This window comes from Silurus aristotelis (assembly GCF_946808225.1).
Source record: "Silurus aristotelis genome assembly, chromosome: 6".
NCBI lineage: Eukaryota > Metazoa > Chordata > Actinopteri > Siluriformes > Siluridae > Silurus > Silurus aristotelis.
Window position 1 is genome coordinate 34,400,939 of NC_139579.1, and position 12,300 is coordinate 34,413,238.

The 12,300-nt window shown below is 44.8% G+C and overlaps 1 protein-coding gene across 1 annotated transcript in view; it reads left to right on the forward strand.

The window, feature by feature from the left end:
- Positions 1 to 4,681: 4,681 nt before the first annotated feature.
- The window catches only part of ttbk1b (tau tubulin kinase 1b), a 41,623-nt gene continuing 34,004 nt past the window's right edge, over positions 4,682 to 12,300 (forward strand). The window contains exons 1-2 of the mRNA XM_083544562.1: positions 4,682 to 4,888; positions 4,974 to 5,111. Coding sequence (XP_083400688.1) covers positions 5,010 to 5,111 — 102 coding nt within the window. The 5' untranslated portion in view covers positions 4,682 to 4,888; positions 4,974 to 5,009. The remainder of the gene's footprint in view (positions 4,889 to 4,973; positions 5,112 to 12,300) is intronic.

Sequence of the window (12,300 nt, forward strand, 5' to 3'; positions counted from 1 at the left end):
TATTCCATATCTTCACTCACGTCTCCACTCACATCTCCTCTCACGTCTCCACTCACATCTCCTCTCACGTCTCCACTCACATCTCCTCTCACGTCTCCACTCACATCTCCTCTCACATCTCCACTTACATCTCCTCTCACATCTCCACTCACATCTCCTCTCACATCTCCTCTCACATCTCCTCTCACATCTCCTCTCACATCTCCACTCACATCTCCTCTTACATCTCCTTTTACATCTCCTCTCACGTCTCCACTTACATCTCCTCTCACGTCTCCACTCACGTCTCCTTTTACGTCTCCTCTCACGTCTCCACTTACATCTCCTCTCACGTCTCCTCTCACGTCTCCTTTTACGTCTCCTCTCACGTCTCCACTTACATCTCCTCTCACATCTCCTCTCACATCTCCACTCACATCTCCTCTTACATCTCCTTTTACATCTCCTCTCACGTCTCCACTTACATCTCCTCTCACGTCTCCTCTCACGTCTCCTTTTACGTCTCCTCTCACGTCTCCACTTACATCTCCTCTCACGTCTCCTCTCACGTCTCCTTTTACGTCTCCTCTCACGTCTCCACTTACATCTCCTCTCACGTCTCCTCTTATATTCCATATCTCCACTCACGTCTCCACTCACATCTCCTCTTACATCTGTGGGGTGTTGAGTGTCAATGAGAGTTTGAGTTTCTTTGAGGGTGTTATGAGTGTTAATGAGGGTGTTATGAGTGTTAATGAGGGTGTTAATGAGAGTTATGAATGTTATGAGAGTTATTATATGTTATCCTTTGCTGAGACTGATACACAAGGCATGCCCCATTCACTGAGACTGCTACACCGGCCACGACCCTTTCACAGAGACTGATAAACAAGCAACGCCCCCTTTACTGAGGCTGCTACATAAGCCACGCCCCCTTCGTTGAGACTGATACTAATGTAGGTACAGTAAGTGTAAAGTAGGAGTGGGCAATTAATTTTTACAAGGGGCCACATGAGAATCCTGAATTGTGTCAAAGAGCCACACCAATGATAATATTTTAGGGAGGCACCAAAATGAAAATTATTGGCCGAAACCAAAAACCAAAAATGAGGAACCCACGGCTAAAACCGAAAACCGAAAGAAAAGATTATGTCAATTATTAGAACCATTGCATTTGTGGCTATGAGTGTGTACAAACCTCACTAAAATCACTGCATTGCAGTTCAAAAAATAAATCAACTACAAACGTGTTTTATTTATTATTATAAATTATTATTATTTATTTGTTACCATTCATAGTATTGACAGACAGACAGCAGTCAATTATTATTAGCAGCGGCTCTGTTAAAGGAAAATAATTGACCGCCGAACGTTTGAAAGCTCATTCAAGTGAATGGAATGTTCTAATCTACAGCATTAAGAAAAACCGTGTAATAAATAATATTATATTATAATCATTATTATTTTCGGGATCCACGGGGAATGTTTTAAAGATCAACCTGTCGATCCACTGGAGACCACTGATCCACTGGAGACCACTGATCCACTGGAGACCACTGATCCACTGGAGACCACTGATCCACTGGAGACCACTGATCCACTGGAGACCACTGATCTAAAGCAATGAAGTCCAGAAGTGTTTGTGTTATGCCTTTTGCCTCGGCACCATCACTGGAAAACGTTCCTGCCTTTTCAAAAACGTCCTCTACAGACGGAGTGCGCATGCTCGGATTGACTTTACTTTTCTGCACCGCGTTCTTCTCATATTTAGAAAGGCAATCGGGATGTTTGGATTTCAGGTGATAAACCTGACGTGGAGAAACTCTTTGCAGATACACCCCCTCTTGAACTTTCAGCATTGCATGTTTTGCAAATTTGTATTTCTGCTGTGTTGTTTCGGTGATTTAGGTATTTCGGCCGAACATTTTCGGTGCATCCCTGTAATTAATGATTGGCCTCACGCGGGCCGGACAGGGACGTACAAAGGCCCGGATGTGGCCCGCGGGCCATAGTTTGCCCAGGTCTGATGTGTTGAAACTGAATAATGGATGAAGAGAGGGAAGTGGGAGATTGACATGACTTTATTACTGCTTCCTGCAGGAACCTCTGAATTGTGTAAGAGTGTGATCCAGGCCATGTCCACACTATACTTTTTTGTTTGAAAATGTAGATTTATCAGTTCAGTTTATTTGACAGTTTTTAGTCAACCAAACCGTAGCTTTTTGAAAACGCTCTCCCAAGTGGATTAATTTGAAAACAGGAGTTTTCACTGTGGCTAATGCTGGTCAAAGAGTCTAACGTTTTGCCCATGTGCACTACAGGGTTGTTTCAGTGTGGACGAGAAACACTCATAACACTCTCATTAACACTCATATCACTCTCATTAACACTCATAACACTCTCATTAATATTTGATAATTGATAATGAGTGTTAATGAGAGTGTTATGAGTGTTAATGAGAGTGTTATGAGTGTTAATGAGTGTTAATGAGAGTGTTATGAGTGTTATGAGTGTTAATGAGAGTGTTATGAGTGTTAATGAGAGTGTTATGAGTGTTAATGAGTGTTAATGAGAGTGTTATGAGTGTTAATGAGAGTGTTATGAGTGTTAATGAGAGTGTTATGAGTGTTAATGAGTGTTAATGAGAGTGTTATGAGTGTTAATGAGAGTGTTATGTGTTAATGAGAGTGTTAATGAGTGTTATGAGTGTTATTGAGAGTGTTATGAGTGTTAATGAGAGTGTTATGAGTGTTAATGAGAGTGTTATGAGTGTTAATGAGAGTGTTATGAGTGTTAATGAGTGTTAATGAGAGTGTTATGAGTGTTATGAGTGTTAATGAGAGTGTTATGTGTTAATGAGAGTGTTAATGAGTGTTATGAGTGTTATTGAGAGTGTTATGAGTGTTAATGAGAGTGTTATGTGTTAATGAGAGTGTTAATGAGAGTGTTATGAGTGTTAATGAGTGTGTTAATGAGAGTGTTATGAGTGTTAATGAGAGTGTTATGTGTTAATGAGAGTGTTAATGAGAGTGTTATGAGTGTTAATGAGAGTGTTATGAGTGTTAATGAGAGTGTTATGAGAGTTAATGAGGGTGTTATGAGTGTTAACACTCATAACACCCTCATTAACATTCATTACCACGCTCATTAACACTCATAACACTCTCATTAACACTCATAACACTCTCATTAACACTCTCATTAACACATAACACTCTCATTAACACTCATAACACTCTCATTAACACACTCATTAACACTCATAACACTCTCATTAACACTCATAACACTCTCATTAACACTCATTATCACGCTCATTAACACTCATAACACTCTCATTAACACTCATTATCACGCTAATTGACACTCATAACACTCTCTTACACTCACTAACACTCAACACTCATAACACTCTTATTAACGCTCAATATCACGCTAATTGACACTCATAACACTCTCATTAACGCTAATAACACCCTCATTAACACTCATTAACAGTCTCATTAACATTCATTAACACTCGTAACACCACTCATAGTACCAGTCTCAGTGAAGCGTCATGGCCTGTGTATCAGTCTCAGTGAAGGGGCGTGTCCTGTGTATCAGTCTCAGTGAAGGGGTGTGTCCCGTGTAACAGTCTCAGTTAAGAGAGCGTGGACTGTATATCAGTCTCAGTGAAGGGGCGTGTCCTGTGTATCAGTCTCAGTGAAGGGGTGTGGCCTGTGTAACAGTCTCAGTGAAGAGGCATGTTCTGTGTATCAGTCTCAGTAAACGGGCGTGTCCTGTGTAACAGTCTTAGTGAAGGGGCGTGTCCTGTGTAACAGTCTCAGTTAAGAGAGCGTGGACTGTATATCAGTCTCAGTGAAGGGGCGTGTCCTGTGTAACAGTCTCAGTGAAGGGGCATGTCCTGTGTATCAGTCTCAGTTAAGGGGTGTGGCCTGTGTAACAGTCTCAGTGAAGAGGCATGTTCTGTGTATCAGTCTCAGTTAAGGGGCGTGTCCTGTGTAACAGTCTCAGTGAAGAGAGCGTGGACTATATATATCAGTCTCAGTAAAGGGGCGTGTCCTGTGTAACAGTCTCAGTGAAGGGGCATGTCCTGTGTAACAGTCTCAATAAAGAGAGCGTGGACTGTATATCAGTCTCGGTGAAGGGGCGTGTCCTGTGTAACAGTCTCAGTGAAGGGGAGTGTCCTGTGTAACAGTCTCGGTGAAGAGAGCGTGGACTATATATCAGTCTCAGTGAAGGGGCGTGTCCTGTGTAACAGTCTCAGTGAAGGGGTGTGTCCTGTGTAACAGTCTCGGTGAAGAGAGCGTGGACTATATATATCAGTCTCAGTGAAGAGGCGTGTCCTGCGTAACAGTCTCAGTGAAGGGGCATGGCCTGTGTAACAGTCTCAGTGAAGGGGGATCAGACGAGTGAGTGAGGTTAGGACCAGATCAGTTGCATTGAACGTTGTGTTTTAGGTTGCAGTGTTGTGTGTAGATTTGTGTGTAGAACTTTAATCTGACGTGTTTCCACTGAAGAGCGTTTCTGTTTTACTGAACCAATCTGTTAAACCAGTCGTGTGTTTACATAACAGCTAAATTTACATTCACCCACTTTACCTGAGTCACTTCAGTCCTGCAGAGACATGACTCATCTGTGCTGCATGAACATTTACAGCGAGTCGAGTCACAGGAGTCGATTCAGTGTTTTGTTTCAGTTTGTTGAAATGTGCGTTGTGATCGCTCTACAGCACGACATCGTATCTGCTTACAAAGTGCACTGACGAATATCACTGCAGCAGCTGTACCTTCCATTAATATTTGATCAGAACATGAGAAACAATCCATACTCCATATCATCATCACCATTAACCGTCAGCCTGCTGTAGGTCCTGAGGACCACAGGGCTTCCGGAAACACATCCTGTATGTGTAGCAGCTTTGCTAACATAGTTTATAACCTATTTGTGTAATAGCTGTTGCTAGCTAACACGGCTAATCTGTTGTACAGATGAATGGCAGGACTGTGTGACGATCTGGTCGGCTGATGCAGTGTGTAGGAGTCGACTGCGACGAAAACATGAACGGTGCAGGAGAGCAGGTGGACATCCTGCCCCAAAACTGCATGGTGAAGGAGCGCTGGAAAGTGGTGAGTACGCAGAAATCCTACTTGTGACGCCATAACGTTGAGAAACATCATCCATGTGCAGACTTTGTTCTGTTAATAATATCTTATTGTTCCTGGTTCATGGTACTGTGTCTGGGCCGTGTTTCTACAAAATGGGTCAGTTGGTCTCTCAGATTTCTGTGTGACCTTTAATAAAAAATGTCTCTTTGGAACTGTAGCACTTTATAAAACATTCCACGTCTGCTGGTGTTCATCTGCATAGCTTTTCTATCTGAATGATGAATATTTATTTGAGTGTTTTCTAAAAAGATGACGGAAAGATCCAAGGTTTCATTTCACCACTTACACAGCATGCGAAAGTGGAGGATTTCATGGTTAGCTGAGCTGTACTCGAGGTTGAGAGAGATGGTTTTGCGTGCCTGCGCCGCGAACGTAACTTTAACCCATTAGCTACAGGAAGTAGTGGTGCTGAAGCTGGGAAGCTTAAAGACACATCACTCTGCATGCTGGACCTAAAGGTGTGTGGTGTTCAGAAAGTAAACACATAAAGTGATGAGAATCCTCATAATGATACTGCTTCCAGATAATGTTTGAATCCTGTTAATCCAGTTTCAAAATGCGTCAGTATTTAGACTAGAGGTCTACCGACTCATCGGTTTTGCCCCCAACGATTGTATGATTGCTAGAATTATCTCTTTATCGACAAAAATCCATACCTACAGTTTTTCCAGGTTGCGTCCGTTGCTGGAGCGGCGGAGAAGGTGTGCTGTCTTTAAGAAAGTGGCCTCTAGAGGTGAATCACTGAAGTGCTGTTTGATTTTACACTCGAGGCTGCACGCTGCACTAAAAGGGCTATATTCGATTTATTCTTTTTAATGTATTAATTATATAATTATTTTTATCAACATAATTAACATATATATATTTATTTCATTTAGCACATTTTCATGATTCAGTGCTGTTTTTTTATTTATGTTTTTTGAAATAAAGTGCAGTACAATTTGACAAGGAGTGTTTGTTTTTTCGTCCAGTATCTATTTCTTTCTTACTGCATTATCTGTGTAAAGCTGCTTGGGGCCAATATATGTTGTTAAAAGTGCAATACTGTCAGGCGTGAACGAAGGCGGAAGCCAAAGTGAAAGCAAATCGCGTTTTATTGAACCAAAAAAGGCAGAGCCAACATAAAGCACCCGCAGCGCGGGATAAACCGGCAAACGGCAGTCTGTAAATAATATCCACGGTGCAGGAGGAAGGAAGCGCGGCGCGGAGGCAGCGACGGGGAAGCGTCGGTAGTCCGAGGTGCACTGGGGGTGATGCACGCTGCCGTGGAGAAAGCGCGGAGTCCGGGAAGAGACGGAGCGTAGCGGAAGAAGCATACGCGGAGAGAAGCATCACCGTGAACCTGCACAGACACACACGAACATGCACGCACGAACATACAATAACGGACAGCAAGCGTATGTGAGTGTGAGGCTTTTATAGGTGGTGTGATGGGTGCATGAAATTAGTCCCAGGTGATCGGGATGAGCCCGATTGCAATGAGCCTCGTGCGGGCGGGGCACGCCCGAGAGCAAGAGCGAGGTGCGTCGGGGAATCCCAGGGTATGACAGCCTCCGAAGGGGGCGTGGCAGGGGGATTCCTGACACCACCCCCCTCCCGAAGGGGTGGCACCGGACGCCCCCAACCCACAGAACGCCCGGTGGGCCGGGGCACTCGGAGGAGGGCCTTCCTGCTCGTCCAGGGCCGGAAGGGACCCGGCTGGAACCGCCCTGGAGCCGGGGAAAGCCGGGAAGGACCCGAAGCCGAGGGACCACCCCCGTGGACAGCCGGAAGTCGACCACGGACACCGCAGGACCCAGAACCGGAACACAGCCCGACGCGGCGGCCAGGAACGGAGCACAGCCTTTGGCGTCGACTGAAGACGGAGAGACGATTCCCACGGGGACCAGGAGCTGCACGATGCACTCAGGGGAGCCTGGAGGTGGAGCAACGCCCTCAGTGGAGACCGGAGGCGGAGAGACCTCCTCAACGGAGACCGGAGGCGGAGTGATGCCTTCAGCGGAGACCGGATGGGGGAGGACGTCCACCACGGAGACCTGGGGCGGACCGACGACATCCAGGAAGGCCGGGAACGGAACCCTGTCCACCACGGAGACCTGGACGACGACCTCGGCAAGGACCGGAGCCTTCTCACCCACGGGGACCTGGAAGGGACAGACCGCCAGAGGCGGGGGTGAGCAGTCCGCGAGGCTTACCAGCTGGTGGACCCCCAGGATGGAGGCCGGAGATGGAGTGAAGTTCCCGGTGGTGTTCGGAGGCGGCACGACCTCCACGGCGGGGAACCGGAACTGAAGGGTGCTCACGATCCTGACTGGAGGTTGGAGGACGTCCTCGGCGGAGTCAGGAGGCCGAGCGACGCCCTTGGAGGACCCCTGGAGTGCCATATCCTCCTCTGAGGAATCCGAAGGCCTGACGTCGCCGTCAGAGGGACCGGGAGGACCGACGTCGCCGTAGGAAGAGCTCGGGAGCGAGACGTCGCCGGGAGCGGAGCTCGGGGACGTGGCGTCATCCGGAGAGGGACTCGGAGGAGTCACTTCGCCTTCTGCAGGACTGTGGGGCGAGCCGTCGCCTTTGGTGGAACCCGGGGGCAGCGGTTCGACGTCCCTTTCGCAGTCCTGGAGCCGGGGTGAGTGCACAGGGAAACCCCTGGGCGAAGGGGCGTTCCTGGGGACCCTTGGGAGCAAGTCAGAGCCTGCAGGCCAGCCTGGGAGTGGAGAGAAGCCCGCTTGGGGATCCACGAGCAGAGAGGCGCCCGCCTGGAGGTCCATTAACGGAGAGGCGCTGGCCTGGAGGGCCACGAGCGGAGAGGCGCTAGCCGGGAGTCCTGGGAGTGAAGCTGAGCTTTCTTGGAGGCCTTCGAGCGGAGGGGAGCGCTCACGGAGGTCTTGGGCAGCAGTGGAGCCCTCCTCGGGTTTTCTGACAAATACAAATAACAAAGAATTGAATTAAATACAATCGGTTATCGACAAGTACAATCCAACCTAGCTATCAGTTAACCTCTAGTTATTACAGCAAATCAAGTGATCAGGGAGTTCTCAGGAGCAAGCTGATGGTGTGTACTTGGAGTTCTATTTAAAAAAGGAGAAACAATGTAAAGAATTTGATAATTATTTTATAATAAATCTTAATTTTCCTGGTGAATGATGTTTAGCAGCACTTTATAAATTTTTTCTTTCTGCTGTGTGATAAGATACGTGAGAAGGACCTTGCAAGGCAGCAGGGAAGATTACAGATTCGATGTTTTAAAGAAGATGGTGATGGGAATCTATGAGTAGAATATGAGTCAGGAGTGGTAATCGAGGCAGGTGGAGCAGGTGCACCAAAGCCTGGTGTAAAAGATGAGAAAATGCATTAATGTTTGAGCATGTGGGAAATAAAGCAGGAGGATTGAAGGGGATTCAATGCGACACTGGAAGACGTCTTTTGTTTATGTTGTTTCCCAAGGGATCAGGGATCAGGTAGCCCTTCTCACAAAATTCTGCATGGCTGAACCTGAACACAATCATCTGCTGGTTATTAGGAATGAGACAAGTATTTTAGGGAATAATCCAGTGACATCTGCTTGGCTTCGTGCTGTAAAAGGTATTTAAATTAATGAAGAAATGTTGAGGAATATATCAAGCTATGAAACATGACTTCACTACATTTCCACTATTACCCAACTATTCCTGCATTTAAATTTCATTCTTTGGTCTTCAGTCTTCAGTAAGTGCTGTGGTGATGGATCTCTGGGAACACTGGTTTTGATGGTCAGGAGGACAGATGCAGATCTACACACTTAGAATGCAGCACGTCTTTTAAAATGAAAAAAGTCATTTCCTTTTTAGTAAAATTTACGTTTATTGATGAAATTGCCTACAAGAATTTCTGTTAAAAAAAAAAACAGTACCCATTTAATGCTTTTAATTGCATATTACATCAAAATGGAAATACAAATATATAAAATAAAATAAAAATCCTAACTAAAAATTCATAAATTTTTAATTCATAAATTAATTTCAAATTATTCTAAAAAACCCTAATAAATAAGGTTGGAATTGCGAGAGATAAAACTCAGAATTGCGAGGAAAAACAGCTCGGGATTGCCTGAAATAAAGTTGGGAGGTGGGAGGTCAGTGGTTTAGGCGTTGGACTTTGGATCAGAAGGTCACAAGTTCTAATCCCACCACCACCAAGCTGCCACTGCTGGGCCCGTAAGCAAGGCCCTTAACCCTTCCCTGCTCAGTTGTAAGTCGCTCTGGATAAAGGCGTCTGCCAAATGTAAATTAATGTAAAGTTGGCGTTACCTTGTTTACAGCTTTATATAACTTTTTTTTATGTGGCGGAAACGGGCTTCCATATGAATCTTCTCCTCGCCCCCCGCTGTTTTTTCCACATTCCTCTATTTTTAAGTGGAGCGTGTGGAGAGAAGCTGAGGATTAAGATAAAATCAGCTCTGGGATTGAGAGCTCTTCAGTCCAACAGTGATAATAAAGACTGGATAGATGAGATTCCTGAGCAGCTACACTTACTTCTGATTCATTTTGATCCCCCATGTTGCAGTTTTATTTATTATCCTGATATTTGCATCTCGTCCAAAGAGTTTTGTTCTGCACTGTTTCAGCTGCTCACTCTCAAGAGCTTCTTTTTCTTTCTTCAGTCTGTATTTTAAATGATAGATTTTTTGAGGTTTAAAAAAATAGTGTTGTTAATTTATTTATTGGTCTTTGTTTGTTTGTTTGTTAGCTACATTGTGCCAAAGCAGCTTTACATAAATACATTTATTACAAATATATATTTCATTGTTATAAATCAGTATTTATGTGACTGTACCCAACTACCTGCATGTCTTCCCTCACCACATCCATAAACCTCCTCCTTGGTCTTCCTCTTTTCCTCCTTCCTGGTGTCTCCATCCTCAGCATTCTCCTCCTTTAACCCATGTCCCTCCTCTGCACATGTCCAAACCATCCCAATCTCACCTCCCTCACCTTGTCTCCAAAACGTCCTACATGCGCTGTCCCTCTAATAAACTCATTTCTAATACTGTCCATCGTCGTCACTCCCAACAAACATCTCAACATCTTCAGCTCTGCTACCTCCAGCTCCACCTCCTGTCTTTTACTCAATGCCACTGTCTCTAATCCATACAACATCTCAGGTCTCACCACAGACCTATAAACTTTCCCTTTCACTCTCACAGATACTCTTCTATCACAAATCACTCCTGCTATCACTCTTCTCCACCCACTCCACCCTGCCTGCACTCTTTTCTTCACTTTTCACACACTCTCCATTATTTTGCACTGTTGACCCCTGAACCTGAACCTGAACCTGAACTCCTCCACCTTCTCCACCTCTTCTGAACTCCTCCACCTTCTCCACCTCTTCTCCCTGTAACTGCACCCCTCCACTGCCCTCCCTCTCATTCACACACATGTACTCTGTCTTACTCCTACTGACTTTCATTCCCCTTCTCTCCAGCGCATATCTCCACCTTTCCAGGCTCTTCTCCACCTGCTCCCTACTCTCACCACAAATAACAATATCATCCACAAACATCATAGTCCATAGAGACCCCTGTCTGACCTTGTCCGTCAACTTGTTTATCACCACTGCAAACAGGAAAGGGCTCAGATCCCATCCTTGATGCAGTCCAACCTCCACCTTGAAACAGTTTGTCATTCCTACTGCACATTTTACTGCTGTCACACTGTCCTCATACATGGCGTGACTAGGCGCCGCTCAAGTTGCAGCCTTTTGCAGCAGCTCCCGTAAAGTTTGTGCTTTTTTATTTATTTTATAGTGTTCCGGCACTTTGTTTGTTATTATTATTATTATTATTATTATTATTATTATTATTATTATTATTATTATTATTATTTGTTTTTATTTCTCTGCTTTTATTTTTTTGTATATTCTTTTTTTATATATTTGCATCTATTTTTATTTCTTTGTCTTGCTGCTGTAACATAGAAATTTCCCCACTGTGGGACGAATAAAGGTTTATCTTATCTTATGTTATCTTATGTTATCTTATCTTATGTCCTGCACCACCCTCATTATCCTCACCCTCCTACTCTTCTTTTTCACCTCCAAAGTTGTCCTACAGACCACCAACTGATGCTGTCTAACTACATTGTCCCCTGCCAAAACCTTACAGTCTTCAATCTCCTTCAGGTTGCATCTTCTACATAGAACATAGTCCACCTGTGTGCACCTTCCTCCAATATAATCCGTCACCCTCTGCTCCTCCTTCTTCTTAAAATAAGTGTTCACCACTGCCATTTCCATCCTCCTAGCAAAATCAACCACCATCTGCTCTTCCACATTCCTCTCCTTAAAACCATACCTACCCATCTCTGTTCCCTTCACCTACACCAAGTTTCTGTTAAAACCAGGTACATTAAGCTCCTGGTTGGTATTAATTCCATTTATAGTCAGCGCTTTTGATGTGAGAGATCTAATATTCAAGAACCCTATCTTTAGATCAAAGGTGCTGTTTGGCATTCAGTCGTATCTGTTTTAATGTTAATTCGGTTACTTCAACGAACTTTCTGGTTTTGCTCGGGAGACAGACACAGTCCAATATGGTGGATCCGAAGTGACGACTCTGTGCAGTTAGCAGATGGTCGGTTTAGCCTGTTTGTCTGCTCCCTGGCCCTGGCTCTGGACAGTCACTGGTTAACTAATGCTGTTCTGGGACTCTAACCAATACCACAAGAAATGAGAGCAACACCTTCCCGAGTTTGATGGATACCGTCATGTCCCTAACAGGCCGTACAGCCTTGCCCTCAAAATTGCTCCAATTATCTATAAAGCCCACATTGTTTTCGAAGCACCACTCGGATGTCCAGCAATTCAGCGACTATAAATGGGGAGGTGGGAGCTTAGTGGTTGGATTATAGGGAAGCCTAAGGTCATTAGTTAATGGATTTGAATCCTAAAGTCATAAGTTCAAATTCCAGCCACACCGATTGGCCACTCCTGGGCCCCAGAGTAAGGCCCTTTGCTCAGTTGTATGAGTGAGATATAAAAAAAGTAAGCCGCTCTGGATAGGAGCATCTTCCAAATGCGATCAATGTAAATGTAAATAACCTGCTGTAAGCTACATCCTGCTGCAACCTTAAAGGTGTAGAAAGCAGTATAAAAATCTGTCTCAGAAGCTTCT